Below are 18,155 nucleotides of genomic sequence, written 5' to 3' on the forward strand. Positions count from 1 at the left end.
CGCAGGACCCTGCAAGAGCATCCTTGATATCCCAAACTGTGCCTGTAACATCAGTGGTGTTCAGAATGTAGGCAAGTAAGAAGGGCCTGATCCTCAATGAGCCCTTCACAAGAATCTGAATACTGCCCGAGCTGTTCTACAGATGGAGTGTGTGTGTGTGAACACGTACTTGACACTTTACAAGGATGTCGAAGAAGTCTTCATCGGGCTCTTTCTTGTCATTTGTCACCAGGCGCTCAAGTACAGACTGATTGTTGTTTTTTGTCAGACGGAGCCCTGGCAAATTACTGAAACTGGCCCTCTGGTCGTCCAGGCGGCGGCTCTGTGAGCTGGCAAGAAGATCTAAGAACTCATCTGTGTTGGGGGACACCACAGAAACAGATGGTGCTGTGGACGGGGAAGAGAAACACGTAAACACCTGTATGCACGCCGTCTTCACCACCTCGCTCTCCCGCAGGGCACCGTCGCTGCTGTGGCCTTTCCAGGGCTTCAGCTTTGCCCAAAATAACTGAGGTATGGGCTGGGTTTCAGAAGTAAACAAATGGTGTTGGTTTTTTCCTTATATAATTTCATCTAATGTTTGTCTTTCCATAATCAGGATGGAAATCATTTAAAGAGATGAAAGACTGGTCAATCTTTATATTTTTTGTTTTTTTGAGATAGGGTTTCTCTGTGTAGCCCTAGCTATATCCTGGAACTCGCTCTGTAGACAAGACTGGTCTCAAACTCACAGAGATCCGTCGTCTGCCTCTACCTCCTGAGTGGTGGGACCGAAGGAGTACACTACCACCTTCTGGCTGAGACTGGCCAATATTAATTTATGTGGTAGAAATCTCTTAGTAGCTAAATATGAGTAATGTATTTTAGGCTTCTAAATTTTAGATATGAAATATATGCCTTATTATTTGTATCTAGTATATAAATCACTGCCTTTTATGTGTGTGTGATGCTGCAGACAAAAGGGCCTACTACTCACCAGACAGATGCTCTACCACTTAGCAGCAACCTTTTTTCTTGAGTCAGGGAGGGCTTCACTATCTAATAGCACAGGCTGGCTTGGAATTCGCTTTAATATCCTGTCTCAGTGCCTTATGCTAGGATTATGGGATCTCTTACTGTGTTTCTATAACAAGAAATATGAGAAATGACAGCACCAAAGACAACTATTAAAACTGGGGAAAAGCAGGCATCGATGGTGCCTGTAATCCCTGCACTTGGGAGGGAAGCAGGAGGACCGGACTGCAAGAGCAGCAGAGGAGGCTTACCTTTCACCACCTTGGGGGTGGCAGAGGCTGCTGCTGTGGGTGCTGCACGACAGTTCTCCTGTAGGCAGCACCTCTGGTCATCCATCCTGTTGCTCTGGAATCGCCGCAGTAAGTCAAAGAATCCTTCATCTCCAATACTGTCTGCACTGATTTTCTAAAACAGAAAGTCTAGTATGCTTAATTATTCCTCCTTTATCCTTAGGGTCATCCGTGAACATCATGATGTAATCAGTTGTGAAAGGATAGATATTAAAAACAAAAACCGGCCTTTTATTTTCAAAAAGAATTCGAGTGGCAATGTTGGTAATAAAGCGCTCCCATACTAACCCTACAAGAATCACTTAATTTGTAACTTTGTAACTTTAATTCCTGTATTTCTTAGGCCAAAGTAATGTATCTGAAGCTTGGCTTTGGACACTCAACTATGATCCTAGCTTCTTACAAACTGAGGCAGGAAGATCACAAAGTGAAGGGCAAGTCTGGCCAACTTAGTGAGAGTGTCCCAAATAAAATCTAACAGAAGTTCTGGAGATGCAGCTGTAGCTCCGTGGTGGATCACACAGCTTGTTCAAGGCCCTAGATTCAAAGCCACTACAAGAATAAAATGCCCGTCTTCAGCGAGATGCTCCAGACACCACTAGGTGCAGTCATGCCAGCTGGCGGTGGCGCTGTGATCTGAGAAATGCAGACCTAGGTGGGTGGAGCCACTGCATGCCTAAGCTACATGATAGAGTGCAAACTGCCTGTGGTCTCGTCAGAAAGAAATGCCACTCTGCTGTATTAGCAATACAGAGTTACCCCAGGCTCAATGACTCCATAATAGGATTTAAGTAAGTTAATTGTTGTAAACTAACAGGAAAAGCAAGTGTATTTTCCTAACATGACAATCTCCACAGTGTTTTCCATGTGGGGACACCAGAGCTAGGGATCAAACGCATAAATTGTTATTAAAAGACCCTGGAAAAAAACTTCAGTTAAGTGTTTGAAGGGAGGAGGGGTTTGGAGTGCTCCAAACCTGAATAGTGTATGTAATGTCTAATACAAGCAATTGATTTTCCGTAAGTATTGAGATAAAGGTATACACATACAACATGTCATAGTCCTAAGAAGGGAGTAAGTAAACTAGCTAAGGTCTCATGTGTTTGTGTTGGCTCTTTTAAAAATGAACAGGCATTTGTCAGTTGGAGATGTTCTGTACTGATAAATATGGTTCCAAAGGTTTGTTTACAGGACAGTGGATGCAAAGGCAGAGGTGGGCTAAGAAAGCATCTGCCTTTGTAGGCAAGTTCTAAGTTCTGAACTTCAGTGGCCGTGCAGCTAGCGATAGGCGTCTGTACAGATGCCTCGTGATCCAGGCAGCAAAAACGAAAGCAGAAGGAGATGAAGTCTAGAGAGGAGACTGTAAGTACCAGATGAAGACTGGGGAGGGGGAAATTTTCTAGAAGAGACATACAGATCTGAAGAACAAATGATGGGTAAGACAGGAAAAGGGAACCTAGAGGAACACCAGCTCTGTGGGACGGCACAGGACACCCCATAAACGAGATGGAAAGAACAAATGAGGCAGGAGGCAAGCTGGATCAGACATCTGGAAATGAAGTGCTTCCAAACGATAGTCTTACCTTATCACCAAGACCTCGTTCTAGGCGCAAAGGGCCTGTAATTTACAATTCTGAACATCAAAAGCAGCATGGGGACTGGGCATGGTGAGGAAGACTTTGTCTCAAGAAGTTCGAAATGGAAACCCACAGTAGGTTTCAAAAGTACACACATTTTAGCTCGGTTCAGGTGTCTGCGGAACATAGCCTGGAGCCCTAGTTCTGCTGCATCCCTGGCCCGTCTGTACAAAGCCCCGTAATTCTTCCTTTTGTTAGCCAAAAACCAAAGAAAGGTATACAGTCATCAGTGGAATTTTGATTAAAAAAAAACAAAAACAGGGGCTGGAGAGATGGCTCAGAGGTTAAGAGCACTGGCTGCTCTTCAGGAGGTCCTGAGTTCAATTCCCAGCAACCACATGGTGGCTCACAACCATCTGTAATGAGATCTGGTGCCCTCTTCTGGCCTGCAGTCATACATGGAGTCTGAACACTGTACATAATAAATAAATCTTTAAAAAAAAAAAAAAAACAGACTTTTTAAAAAAAATATCCTCATTGACTGAAAATGGGACTTGGTGAAGAATGTTCTGGTTCTCTATCAGGATACAGAAGAACTAGTTAGAGAGTTCTTTGATACTGATCAATAAGCCCACAGTGTCTTTATTTTAGAGTAAGTTAAATTCAATAAACTGGTATACTTAATGAAAACGCAGTTACGGTTTCAGTAATAGGATGAGATAAGAGCTGATGCTACTAAATACTTTCTTTCCGTCTATTTAAAAATCCACTAGGTCTAGTGTTGTGAAAATGACTAATTCATTAAAAATAAAACCCTTGAATACCTGAATTCACTTTGTTCTGGCTTCAAACACAAAATAAGTAAACAGTGCTTTTGCCACAGTGACTTAAATAGTAATAACTACTGTCCAGAACAATGGAGCAATTTATGTCCAGAGTAGGTCCCAGCTGAGAACCGGAAGACAGACAGACCCATCCTCTGACAGATACATGTATTACTTGTTTATCAACGATTCAGTGTGAATACAAGAAAACTAAAGTATTACAAGTGGGCACTTAACATGCATCCTCCCGGGTGATACCTTCTGAGGATTTGGGGCGCGGTGGTCGATGGAGTTGCTGGCGTCCTGAAGAACTTTAGTGCCGGTGCTGCCTTTGTACTTCTTCCCCTTCAGTCTGCTGACAAACAGCAGCTTTGCAGAGGGCTTGGCAAGAAGAGGCTTTTGTTTAGCAAGAATTTCACTGTTCCAGTTTGGGACCTGCAAGTTGTAGGTGGAAAGCAAGGCATGAAAACCCCAGTTCACAGCTCGCAACCAGTGTGGGAGAATTAGAGATCCTTGACTGGCGTTTTTGTTACCCTATGGTTTATTTTCACACAAGGGGTCTCATGTAGCTTTCCTGGAACTCACTTTGGCCATGAGCCTTCTGCCTCAGCCTCACAAATGTTTGATGAACCCATTCAACAATTTCAACAACACACATCATATAGCATCTAACATCCTGTAAACGCTTTTATGAACACCAGAGTAAAAAAAACGCTGTTTACCCAAATCCTTTGAAAATACATTTTGAACGGTCAGAGAAGCCCGTTATTCTGGTTGTAAATTACATAAAAATCTGTCACAGCTAGAAACTTGTGAGGATATGTAGAATTTTTAATTAAAAATTAGTATCTAAAGTTTATTATTACAAATAATTTGTTGATAAAACTAATGATTTCACTAATACGAAATAAATTCTCTGTAGACAGAAATCACACACATACTCCCCACCTGTCTCTCGACAATGAAAAATATTTTTTTTTTTGGTTTTTCGAGACAGGGTTTCTCTGTGGTTTTGGAGCCTGTCCTGGAACTAGCTCTGTAGACCAGGCTGGTCTCGAACTCACAGAGATCTGCCTGCCTCTGCCTCCCGAGTGCTGGGATTAAAGGCGTGCGCCACCATTGCCCGGCTTTGAAAAATATTTTTAATGAACTGATTCCTCTAGAAACTTTTAAATTACATTTGTTTACTGAGTAATGTCATGACACGTAGAGGTCAGGGACAACTTATACATTTGTTTGCTGTGTGTCATGACATACAGGCACAGATCAGAGGACAACTTGTGGGACACAACCTGTCTCTAGGTTGTGAGGCTGAGTGGCAGGCACCTTTACACAATGAGCCATCTCACAGGCCCACATTTTGGAACATCTTGTTAAAATTTTAAAAAGATCTTAGATACAGACTTTTAGAGGCTAGTTATGCAGAAATTATCAATAATATATAAGCCATATGCTACTTATAACAGCAGAAGAGAAGGGCACTTCAGGGGATGCAAAGATGAACTTTTCCACACATGCTGCCCATGCTGGCCTCCATGCTAGGGTTGCAGATGCATGCTACCATGCCCAGCTGAAAGATGTTCCTGATGTATGACTGCTGTATAGGAAACAGCATCTATAATCAAATGAATATTGGACAATTATTAATATCTGAAGTTACTATGGGGATGGGAGATTACTGATTCTTTTGATTCTTACAATCTTTTTTTTTTGATTCTTACAATCTTAAAATATTCTTTTTTTATTTATTATGTATACAATATTCTGTCTGTGTGTATGCCTGTAGACCAGAAGAGGGCACCAGACCCCATTACAGATGGTTGTGAGCCACCATGTAGTTGCCGGGAATTGAACTCAGGACCTTTGGAAGAGTAGGCTATGCTTTTAACCGCTGAGCCATCTCTCCAGCCTGATTCTTATAATTTTTAAAAGTTGCTATAATGAATGTTTTATAAGAAAGTACTTTATAATCCTGCAGAGGAAGAGGAACCAGAGGAGTCAAGGACATCATGGGACAACACACACAATCACCTAACCTGGCCTCATAGGGACTCGTAGAGACTGACCTAGGCACTCTGCACATAAGCTACAGTTGTGTAGCTTGGTCCTCTTGGGGGACTCCTAACATTGGTAACAGGGGCTGTCTGATTCTTTTACAGGCTTTTGGGACCCTTCTCATACTCGCTTTGCCTAGCCTTAATATGTAGGGGAGTGCTTAGCCTTCCTGCAACTTGATATGCCATGTTTTATTGATACTCATAGGAGACCTATCCTTTTCTGGATGGAGAAAGAAGAGAAGGGGATTGAGGGTGGGGTGGGGGAAAGGAACTGGAGAGGGAGGGAGTAGGAGGGAAGTATGGGGGGGGGCTGCAGCCAGGATGCAAAGTAAATAGAAAAAAACAAGTACTCTGTAATAAAGGCGGCAGAGGGGAGGCCTATTTCAGCCATGTGAATTAAGCTGAATGAGAATGGAAATAGCCTTGATTTGTCCTCTATGACATCCTTCCAATTAGAATCTCTTCTCTGCACCTGCTGGGCAGTGGTGGTGTGCACATTTAATCCCAGCACATGGGGGAGGGGACAGAGGCAGGTGGATTTCTGTGAGTTTCAAGGTCAGCTTGGTCTAGAGTGAGTTCTAGGACAGCCAGAGCTACACAGAGAAACCCTGTTTCAAAAAACAAAAACACAGGAAGGATGCATCTTGAATAAAAGGTACTTCAGCTAAAAGGCGAGGGCAAGGTCCTGCAGTATTAGAACTTGCTGCTTGAGTCTCAGAACCACAAGAAAGTCAGCAGTAGTGAATATTTGTAATCACAGATCTCCACAGGGATGAGGGGCTGGGGGAGCACATGACAATCAGCCAGAAGCTTGTGGGCCAGCTAGCTTGGCTCTTCTGTGCAGAAGAGGGAGGAAGAGAGGGGAAGAAGGTGCAGTGGAGGAGAGAGGTCTCAGAACGCAAAGTGGGGGCTGGTAACATGGCTCAGTGGGGAAAGCGGCTTGCTGCCAAGGCTAATGACCGTGTTTGATCCCTGGGCCCACACTTTGAAGGGAGAGAACCAACCCATACAAGTTGTCTTCCGACTTGTGCACCCACTGGCACACATGAATGTTTTCTTTATTAAAAGATGGAAGAATAAAGTAGTTCCCTGACTTCTACATACGTGGCCTGGAGACACATGGGCACATACATGTTCACACACAAATAACTTGGCAGTGATGTTGCTATGTAATTGAATGACAAGAATTGTTCTTTCTTTTAATCAATCTGGTATCCTTTTAATTAAGAACTTTGAGGGGGAGGTTTGAGACAGGGTTTTTCTGTGTAGCTTTGGATTCTGAACGCACTCTGCAGGCCAGGCTGGCCTTGAACTCACAGAGATCTGCCTGCCTCTGCTTCCTAAGTGCTGAAATTAAAGACATGTGCCGCCACTACCTGGCTAAAACCTTTTTTAACAAGGAAAACAGTTCAAAATAGCCAATATACATATACATACACATGTGCTATACATGTATATATATGTGTGTGTATACATATATATATGTATATATCTCACATGACGGCATGCTGTATTCACTCCTTTTGCATTGGTCTGTTCTGGTTCTATTTAAAAGCGAAAGTGATATCCACATAGGACAATGCTGATGTGGGATGTCCCTCTGTATGCTGTTCTAGTACCATTGGGTAATAAAGAAGCTGCTTTGACTTATGGCAGGGCAGAATATAGCTAGGCAGGAAATCCAAACAGAGAGAGAAACAAGGTGGTATCAGACAGATACCAGCAGCCACAGGAGAAGCAAGATGGGGGGGGTTAAAAAGCCACGAGCCTTGTGGTAAAATAATTGCAGGGAGATAAGGCCTACAAGGCTGAGAGATGAGCCAACCTGCAGTCTGCCTTGAGGGCCTAGCAACAAGTGCTGTCAGAGGTCCTGATGGTGCCTCGCCAATGAGGGATGGACATGCAATGTCAGTGGAGGGGAACGCAGCCTGGATGCTGGGAGGAGAGCAGACAAGGCTCTCCCCATTACTGAATAAACGAGTCTGCCATTTGCCTTTTACCTGACTCCCAGTGTCTATGCCATTGACACCGTGCCTTCTCACCCGCTCCCCCAAGGGAGCCGTTAGGACCTAGCAACATCAGGTGCCCAAGCAGGGACTTGAACCCTGGACCCTCAGATAGAAATGGGTTAATTTGAGTTGTAACAGCAAGTTAATAATAAGACTAAGCTAATAGACCAAACAGTTTATAATTAATATTAAGCCTCAGAGTAGATATTTGGGAACTGGTAGGTGGGAGAGAAACCTCCAGTTAGTTACACAAGGCTTAGGGAAGTGGGGGGAGGGGGCAATATTTGGGAGGAGGGGAGGGAAATGGGAAACGGGGAGCAGGTGGAAATTTTAATTAAAAAAGAATAAAAAAAAATTAAAAAAAAAAAGTTACACAAGGCTTAACCTTTTTTTTAACTTAAAAGTTACTGAAATACCGTTACAGTTCATGGAAATTTAAAACATAAACCTGCCAACCTTTTCTGGTGTTAACTTCATAAGTTCCATATTTTCCATACTGTGTCTTCGTCCCAGCTTGGAGCGTGAACCTTTGTAAAAAAAAAATTGAAAAAATTAATTCAAATAATCCAGGGAGCCCTTTAGAACACAAACTTGGCATTGTTACATGATTCCACTCTCACATCTGATCTGCAAACCCTCGTGGAAGGAGCACAACATTTAAAAAGAGTAATTATTTTCCACACGACATAAAAATAGAGTCCCTCTAAAACACTTTGATGTCAGAAGCCACATTCTGGCTGCAAGCTAACCAGTGGTTTCTAACATTACCCCTTGATTTAGAAAAGGCATTTTATAATAACTGGTTTATATTCCCTGTGATGCTTCAAAGAAACCCAAACATGTTGTGGTCTAAGTGAGTGAAATCACGGGAAAGCTGAAGGCCTTCAGTCTTGAGAGAATTAAAAATAACACCCTGGTTCAACACAGTTTCCCCAAGTTTCCTGTTTCCAGACAGGTTCACTGTCAGGACACAAGCCAGATAGAAGCCAAGTTTCAAAACACCAGCTTTTGTTCATATTGTTCAATATTAAGTACAGAGTTTCTGTAACCAAACAAGCCTTTAAAAATTAAGTCGTATTTTTTCTAAAAATTTATTTCATGGGGGCTGGAGAGATAGCTCAGTGGTTAAGAGCACTGGCTGCTCTTCCAAAGGTCCTTAGTTCAATTCCCGGCAACCACATGGTGGCTCACAACCATCTGTAATGAGATCTGGCACCCTCTTCTGGCCTGCAGACATGCACACAGACAGAATATTGTATACATAATAAATAAATAAATTTATTTCATGTGTATGGATGTCTTGCTACATGCATGTCTGCACCACGTGTGAATGTCTGGTGTCGCAGGAGGCCAGAAAGGCGTGTTTAGTTCCCCTGGAATTAGGGTTATAGATGAAGTGAGCCACCTTGTGAGTGCTGGAAACTCAACCCAGGTCCTCCAGTAGAGCAGCCAGCCCTTAAAAGCACAATATACCTAGACATGGCATCGCATGCCTGTTAGCCTCACTCTGGTGGCTGAGTCTGGAGGATACAGTGAGTTCAAGGCTAGCCTGGGCTACATAGCAAAACCTTGTTTAAAACAAACAAAACTACTGCCAAGAACAAAAGGACATAATATAAAGCATGGCTGATACCTGACATCCAGATTTAAAATATGAACATATAAATCTGCCATCGCACTTTCTCCCCCCAGGGCTAGAGATCCATCCTTGACCTCACTCATGCTACTGTAAGCATCCCTCCCACTGAGCACACCCTTGCTACAGACCTTTTACCTTAAGCACACCTGATCCAGTATTGGCACAGCTATCTCCTTTTGGTAGTTTTTGTGTTGTGAATCTTTTCCATCCTTTTACTTTCAGTCTTTCAACATCTTAGTATTTTACATATTTCTCTTATTAGTAGATTGGATCTTATTTTCTCTAATTGGATATTCTAAAATGAAGCATTTGTATTTAAAAGAATTGTAGCTCCATTTGGATTATCTGGGCTATTTTCATATTTACTATGTTTACTAGTAAATTAATTGATTTTCTGATATTGAATCTGGTTGAATCCCTGATTGATTTTTCATTATTTAAAGAATATGTTATTAGTTGCTGTGATAAGAACCATGTAGATGAAATTTTACATATTTAATGCGAGCAGGAAGTCCAAGAACAGAGCGTGTTGTGATTAACAGCACTGGTTACTCTGGGTTCTTTAGTCACTCATGCTACGTTAAAACCCGTTTGCTTTAAACACTTTCCCGGATTTGTTTTGTTTTGAGGATTTTTGAAACTTTATTCATGAGTGAAGCTGGTCTGTAAGTTACTTTCTTGTACTGTTTATTTCTAGTTTAGGTATCAAGGTTATATGATTCTCAAGCTGATGAACTTTCCCAGTTTTTCAGTTATCTGGAAAATGCAATGGTTATATAGATGGTTCCTAGCTTATGCACTTTGAACATTCAGTAGAAACTGTTTACTGAGTTTGGATCCTCCGTCCCCCGTCCCCCTGGGTATCTGAGCAGGATATTCGCGTGGTCTGGGCAGTTATAAGTGGGAGGCAGCTTCCAGATCATCAGGGAAGTCCGCCTGCACTCCGGTTAGTGTACTGTTTAACTTGGATGTGTGACGCCATCAAAAGGTGGCGACAACTGTGAGCTTCCATGTTTCCTAGTGAGAAGACTTTTAATACCTGACCTAATTTTTTTATGATTTGTTATGTTTCTAGAAACAGGTATTTCTCCTAGGTTTTGATATAGATTCCTCTAAAATTATACTAAGCCAGTCACCTTTTCAATCTGTACATCTATTTTGAGTGCTCCCTTCTCTCTTTTTCAATTTCTCTTTATAAAAATAATCTTGTAGATTTGCTCACCTTTTAAGAACCAAATTTAACTTTAAAGAAAATCTTCATTGCATTTTGTCTGAATATAGACATGCATGCACAAAGTTTTAAAAAAATTCTTTTAAATACAAGTTTTGCTGAAGAACCAATACAAGTAACATGCCACAAAAACTGAAGTACAGAGGGGTAGAGAGATGCTTCAGTGGTTGAGAGCACTTATTGTTTATGCAGAAGGACCTGAATTCAGTTCCCACATCCACACGGTGGCTCACGACCACTGTAATTCCAGTGTTAGGGGCCCCAATGCCCTCTTCTGACCTCCTTAGTCTCCAGGCACACGTGGGCAAACACAAATGCAGACAAAACATCCAAACACATAAAAATTTCATTGAAACACTATATTTTCACTGTAACTTCTAGGTTATATTTAATCTTATTTAAGAATTCCTCAATCTACAAGTTATTTAGAAGTATGCTTTTAAGTTTTCAAATGGATGTTCTATGTTTCCCTGTGTGTGTGTGTGTGTGTGTGTGTGTGTGTGTGTGTGTGTGTGTGTGTAAAACAGTACATGGGGCTTGGTCCTTGTGCATGCCTAGGCAAGTGTTCTGTGTCACTAAGCCACACCACAGTCCTCTTTAGTTTTTAGGCCAGCATCACTGAGTTGCCCAGCCTGGCCTTAGATTAGTAGTGGGATTTAGAGGTGTGTCACTAGGCCCAGACTTCTATGCTACTTTTTCTTGATACTGATTTCCAACTTAATTGCACTGTGCTGAGGACAGGCTACCTGTGAGAAACAGAGCCTCTGAAATTTTTATTTTCTATATTGGGTTTAATTACAAGAGTTTAGGGTTAAACTTTGATTGCAAGCTCTGTAGTGATCAGCATTTATATTTCATGAAGTCCATGTTTTTCATTTCTTAAAAAAGATTTTATTTTCATGCATCTACATATGTGTCCCGTGTTAAGTATGTACCTGTGAGTGCAAGAACCCTCAGAGGCCAGAAGAGGGCTCTGGATGTCATGTAGGTGCTGGGAATGGAACAGGATCCTCTGGAAGAGCAGCCAGTGCTTTTAACTGCTGAGCCACCTCTCCAGCCCCAAGAATTTTCCTACCTTTCTAAAAAGTTCTACTGAAGGCACTGAACTAGGACATGGACTAGAACGAAAAAGCATACATCTGTTCCAGCGGTAGATGGTGAACAGAGAGGGAGGCAGAGAAAGGGGAGGCTCAGGAGCCGAGCCCTGGGCATTAGGGATGTACCGGATGGGGATGAAGAGCAGAGGACCCGCAGGTGGAGTGAGCAGCTGCAGGAAATACTGCCAAGGAAGCATGTGACCTTGAGAAGAGGTGCCAGGCTAGCATGCAGCGCGGGTGAGTGGGTTCCGATGGCAAGAGGAGGCAGAGGAGACGCTAGAGGGTCTGGAGCTAGGGCTCATGACAACATGTGACAGTTTTAAAAGATGGGAATTCTTACAATACACCGACTTACAAGTTAAACACTGGGAAACTTTATCCAGTTACAATAACTCATTACAAAGCACATTGCAATTTATTACACCCCCCACTTCAGAATCTTTTATGAAATGTTCTTTGCTATCCTGCGATTATCAGGACAGACTTCCCGTCATTATCTCTGAGTTTAGAGAGGAAAACTCCAGTGACAAAGCTAATTTTTTTCACTGGCTTTCAAGTATGAAATGTTGTGTCAACGTTTTCCAGACCAAGAACTTCAGTTTTGAATTTTGTGTGTGGGTGTTCTTTCTGCATATATGTCTGTCCACCACTTCTGTGCCTGGTGCTGAAGGCCAGGAGGGGAATAGAACCCTTGGAACTAGAGTTACAGCTATGAGCTGCCATGTCAGTGCTGGGACTTGAACTCAGGACCTCTGGGAAAGCATCCTGTGCTCTTAACTGCTGAGCCATCTCTCTAGCCCACAACTGTGAATCTAAGCTTAGGAACGAATATATTTTTTAAAAGTACATTCATTTATTGTCGGGGGTGGGGCACACAAGCACCACAGTGCCAGCAGGGGGGTCACAGACAACTTTAGGGCTGGTTCTCGCTTTCTACTATGTGGGTTCCGGGGCTTGAACTCAGGTCACAAGGCTTGTTAGCGGATGCTTTGCCCATTGAGTCATGTCTGTGGTTCATGAAACCAAGTTAAAAATGTATTTCAGAGTCACATACAGGCAGAAGACTGCCTGTGTTTTCTGATTTGAAAGAAGAGACAGCCATCCCAAGCTATTTCATCGTAAGTGAAATGGGGGAGAAAAAGAACTTTAAGAATCAGATATACTGTAACTATATGAAATATAAAGGGATAGACAAAGTGTTTTCATTCTGGTATCTTATTTATAGGTTTCTGAATTAACCTACAGGTTACTCTAACAGCATTTGAGTATTTTTTTAACTAAAGAAAAGACTTACACCTTTATCATTCCTATGTTCACAGTAAGAATTATAAAATGCCATGTTCTGTGTTTCCGGGTTAACTGAACTGTATAAAACCATAAAAGGTGGAGAAGTTACACTTCCGTCACACGTGGTCTCTGAGTACAGCAGACACGCATCACTAGCGATCTAAAGATCCTTCCTTTTCCTAAATGTAAAGTAAATCTTAAGCATAGGAAGTGGGGTTGTGTTGTTTTTTGGTTTGGTTTTTCGAAACAGAATTTCTCCGTGTAGCTTTGGAGCCTATCCTGGAGCTCGCTCTGTAGACCAGGTTGGCCTTGAACTCACAGAGATCAGAAGTGGGGGTTTTGAAAGCTGTTACTTACCATGTAAGCTGCCATCAAGTTCAATATTTTCAGACATCATGGAATTATTTGTGCTGTAGCTTAGACCAAGAACCATCTGCAGGTCTGAGAGGTTCAGCCGCGCGGTCAGTTCACCACTTTTGTCCCCAACCTGTTAGAGTGACACAGAGAAATGGTAAGCATCAGCTCACAGTGCGCGTGCGTGTATGTGCATGTGTATGTGTGAGTATATGTGTGTGTGCTAACAATTCCCCACCTGTAACCACAGCGTTTCTATGTTAGAGTGACAGAGAGAAATGGTGAGCATCCGTTCAGTGTGCGTGCACGCGTGCGTGTTGAGTGCATGCGTGTGTGCGTGTTGAGTGCACGCGTGCGTGTGCTAACAGTTCCCATGGTATCTATTACCATCTCTATTTGCACATGAGAGAAATGAAGCTCAGAAATGGTATCTAAGCTCAAAGAGCCATCAGGTGTAACAAGAGCCAGTCCTTGGTTCTAAATATCAACTTTTTCTTTAAAAAACCATGATATTTCTCTACACGGGAAAGAAGATGGAGTGTTCTGGCCACATCCTATTCCCACATGCCCCAGCTCATCTTACTGCCTCCCCAGATGAAGGCAATACAGCCGTAAGGATGCTCTGGAAAACACCCCACTGCCTCCCTGATCTGTAAGCGACAACAGGGTGGGCAGTGGTCTCTTCCGTCTCATACCTCTCTTGAAATGTCCAAGTGCTTTTCAGCAAAATGCATTGCTTGATCATGATTTCCTAGAGCCGTGTATGCATTTCCTAAACTCCAACATGCTCGTCCTTCGCCAATTCTAAAATGTAATTGAAAATTCACACGCAGTTATCTGAAACAAGGCCTTTGTACAGAATAAATACAACCAAGCAGTAATTCAAGGATCAAAGCATGCTTTGGATTTACTTAACCTTTCAGATAGAGCAAGGAGGAGTCCAGACAGAGAAACGGGAATACTTGATACCAAACTCCAAGTCAAATATTAAAACATGGCAACAGTCTTTAAACTATGCCATGGCCCGACCTTTAATTCCAGCACTTGGGAGGCAGAGGCAAAAGGCCGGAATTCAATAACGCATCTGCATTTGCCCTAACTCAGGGACGAGGAGTGACTTACCTGTCCTTGAGCTCCTGAGCAATTGCTAAGTGCTTCAGATGATAGTCGATGGCCTTCTCGTAGTCCTGCAGCAAAGTGTACGTGTTCCCAAGACTGTAGCAGGATTGAGCTTCCACGGCTCTGTCTTTAAGCTGCCGAGCCAGCAGCAGTGTCTTCCTAAGAGAAACCAATTCACATAAAGCTCATTTGAAATTCTGGTTCTAAAAGAATCATACATAATACTGACATTTCCCATCTCTTGTTGCTTTCTGCTGCCTTTTAAACAAGTCTGAGAGTTCAATTTATCTTCTTCCCATTACTTTAGAAAAAGTGAAAACCTGTTTTAAAGTGTAAAAAAATAGATTTAGACTTTGAGTCCTAATAGCTCACCAAAATACAGCCGTGCTGAAGCATGAGACCAAATGCCTCTGGAAGCAGAAGTATGTCAAGTATGAAGACGCTCTCTCCCCTGTGCTGGCGGTAACTTACACGTGTTCATGCACTGGCTGCCTTGTGCCTATCTGTGTGTGCATGTGCATCGCGTGGAGGCCAGAGTTGCTACCAGGCTGCTGTCTTCCTCATCAGTCTATGATTTGAGACGGGGTGTCTCACTGACTTGGCCAGGCTGGCTGCCCAGTGAGCCTGGGGATCTTTGTCCTTGCATCTCTACCCCAAGCACTTGAATTACAGGTAACACTATGGTGCCTAACTTTTGAGGTAGGAGCAGGGGCTCGAACTCAAGTCCTCATATTTGTGTAGTAAGTACTTTGCCAGTGAAGCCCTCTCCCTAACCCCGACATCTGTCTTTAATCCTACTGCTATCTTTACCCTCTGTCAACATATATAATATTTAGGGAAAATCCTTAAATGCGGGTTTATAGCACTGTGAATCACAGTACTGATTCATAAAAAATACCAAACATTTTATTTAACATGACACAAATTCTACCTAACACATTTGGTATATATACTGTCAGCAAGAAGTTGGTGTAACGGGCTAGAACACGGTCCTGGGACAACACTGTCTGATTCAGACCCTACCCTCACTATGTGTTCGAGGACAAGCTACGCAAGCTTCCTATCGATTTTCTCATATATGTATATAACAGCTGGGAGAAATACCTCACAAGGCTCTGGGAACGTTGAGATGGACCAGGATGTATGCAAACTGTATCAGTGCTTAAGCCTACAGACGCCTGTGGATTCAATAATCTAAATGACCTTTTCCAGAGTTTCTGCCCAAAGTACAATCACTTCACACCGCTCATAACTATTTCAAAACTGAAATATGGTAATAAGATAGGTCTTTTCAAAAACACAAATTTGAAGCTATATACTAACAATGATAATCTCCAGAGCTGTCGCCCTGGGAGGTTGCATGCTTACTCTAGTGGTTGGTCCTCACAGGCAGTTTTGAGACTTCAGGACTGCCGTGAGACCCCACAGTACGGCTGTCTCTGCTCCACCATTACTGTTTGTAAATGATCAGAGATCTTTCTAGAAGCAAATTCAATTACTTAGGTTGTTTGCCAAGCTGCTGCTTTGTGTCCTGAAAAGCATGGGTCACATACTTTTCCATGGGATTGGAGACAATTCTGAAGGCGCGTTCCAAAAGTATCACTCGCCTGTGTTTTTGGAACAGAGGTTAAACTTCTGAGTAGTCTGCTTGCTGTGGGGAGCAAACCATAACAGCAAACTCGTAACTTCTTTAGTCAAAAAGCCACCAACCAATTTGTAACAGAACTTATAATATTTAATGCAGGCACAACACTCAAAAGCGAAGACTTTTCTGTATTCTTGACTTTAAAATATATGAAACTTGACAGTTAAAATCAACATGTATGTTATACTGCTCACATGACATACTAGGGAGGAAATGTCTTAGCTAGTGAATTCAGTGGTTCTCAACCTGTGGGCCATGGCCCCTTTGGAGGTTGAATGACTGCTTCACAGGGGTTGCAGATGAGATCCCCTGCATATCAGATATTTACATCATGATCCTAACTAGCAAAATTACAGTTAGGAAGTAGCAATGAAATAATTTTATAGTTGGGGGTCACCACAACAATGAGGAAATTTATTAAAGAGTTGCAGCATTAGGAAGGTTGAGAACCATTGAGTTAATCAATAATCAACCAATAAATATTAACCGCCAGTAGATGTTTAAAGAAAGACAGCACCATTTAATGTTTTAGATGGACCAAAGCAACCTTAGCTTTTTCTTTTCTATTTTTGAGACAGATCTCACTGCATACCTCAGACTGGCCCGAAACTCACTTTGTAGACTAGGTTGGCATCAAATTCACAGAAATCCACTGCCTTCACCTGTGTGCTGGGAGTAAGGGCATGTGCCGCATACCCAGACTCTTCTGAGTGCTGGGAGTAAGGGCATGTGCCATATACCCAGACTCTTCTGTGTGCTGGGAGTAAGGGCATGTGCCGCATACCCAGACTCTTCTGAGTGCTGGGATTAAGGGCATGTGCCACACACCTAGATTTTTCTTTGTGGAGTAACAAAAGCAGAGAAAGTGTATTAAGAGAAAGGTACTCCTAAGGATGGGTTGGATTAGTGACCTGGGAAAGGCATACACCAAAAAGCCAGCACTGGGCTGGAGAGACGACTCAGTGGTTAAGAGCACTGACTGTTCTTCCAGAAGACCGAGGTTCAATTCCCAGCACCCACATGGCAGCTCACAGCTGTCTGTAATTCCAGTTCCAGGGGACCTGACACCCATGGCAAAACACTAATATATATAAAATTTTTTTTTAAAGATTTATTTATTTATTATGTATACAACATTCTGCCTCCATGTATGCCCACACGCCAGAGGAGGCCGCCAGATCTCAGTACAGATGGTTGTGAGCCACCATGTGGTTGCTGGGAATTGAACTCAGGACCTCTGGAAGAGCAGCCAGTGCTCTTAACCTCTGAGCCATCTCTCCAGCCCCTATATAAAATTTTTTTAAAAAATTAAAGATTCCTTTTTAAAAAGCCAATATTGTTTTTGTTGTTAATTTGAGACAAACTATCTGAATCCTGTATACAGGAATCTCTGAAGTATCAGCACAAACCAACCCCTGTGTGTCTGGTTCAGTCTGAATGAGGGTTTGAAGCCCACTAAGTGGAGAAAACCCTCAACAGTCCAGAAGGTATGGAGCAGATGACCTGAAGCTGGTCAGACCTTGCTACCATCAATTTCAGCCTACTGTGGCCTAGAGGGGCCCTGACACAGAAGTGCAAGCTGGCATTGCTGCAGGCAGATGAGCAGAGCCTCAGCTTTGGTGGAGTTGATGCTGGGCAGAAGGAAGGGAGAACTGCTGGCTGACGGTGGCGCAGGAGGGAAAAATTCAGTGGCCATTGGTGGAGATTAACACCATTTGTGTGTGTGTGTGTGTGTGTGTGTGTGTGTGTGTGTGTGAAACTTTAATAGTCTTCCGACAAGACCTAGTTTTGTTACCAAGCTTCCTTTTGGCCTCTGTTACCACTAGTAACTGAGTGAGATAAAACACACGCCCTACATGCTAAACAGGTTCATAAAGGACCTTAGAAGTTTCGAACTTTAAACAAAAGGTAATAAAAAGCATAAAGGAAGTCGTATTCTGCTATTAAGTATCAGGTAAAAGGCCACACTCTAAGGCCCATGCTGGCAATGACAGCACTCAGGAGGCTGAGAT

The 18,155-nt window shown here is 42.6% G+C and overlaps 1 protein-coding gene across 2 annotated transcripts in view; it reads right to left on the reverse strand.

Annotated features, from left to right (window-relative positions):
- Gpsm2 (G protein signaling modulator 2) overlaps positions 1-18,155 on the reverse strand; it is a 44,784-nt gene that overhangs the window by 1,524 nt on the left and 25,105 nt on the right. For both annotated transcript variants that reach the window (XM_057793191.1, XM_057793190.1), the window contains 7 exons: positions 14,502-14,657; positions 14,075-14,183; positions 13,383-13,512; positions 8,228-8,298; positions 3,964-4,140; positions 1,266-1,419; positions 170-387 (listed from right to left, as the gene is read on the reverse strand). In XM_057793191.1, coding sequence (XP_057649174.1) covers positions 170-387; positions 1,266-1,419; positions 3,964-4,140; positions 8,228-8,298; positions 13,383-13,512; positions 14,075-14,183; positions 14,502-14,657 — 1,015 coding nt within the window. The remainder of the gene's footprint in view (positions 1-169; positions 388-1,265; positions 1,420-3,963; positions 4,141-8,227; positions 8,299-13,382; positions 13,513-14,074; positions 14,184-14,501; positions 14,658-18,155) is intronic.

Source organism: Chionomys nivalis, chromosome 18 (assembly GCF_950005125.1).
Source record: "Chionomys nivalis chromosome 18, mChiNiv1.1, whole genome shotgun sequence".
Lineage (NCBI taxonomy): Eukaryota > Metazoa > Chordata > Mammalia > Rodentia > Cricetidae > Chionomys > Chionomys nivalis.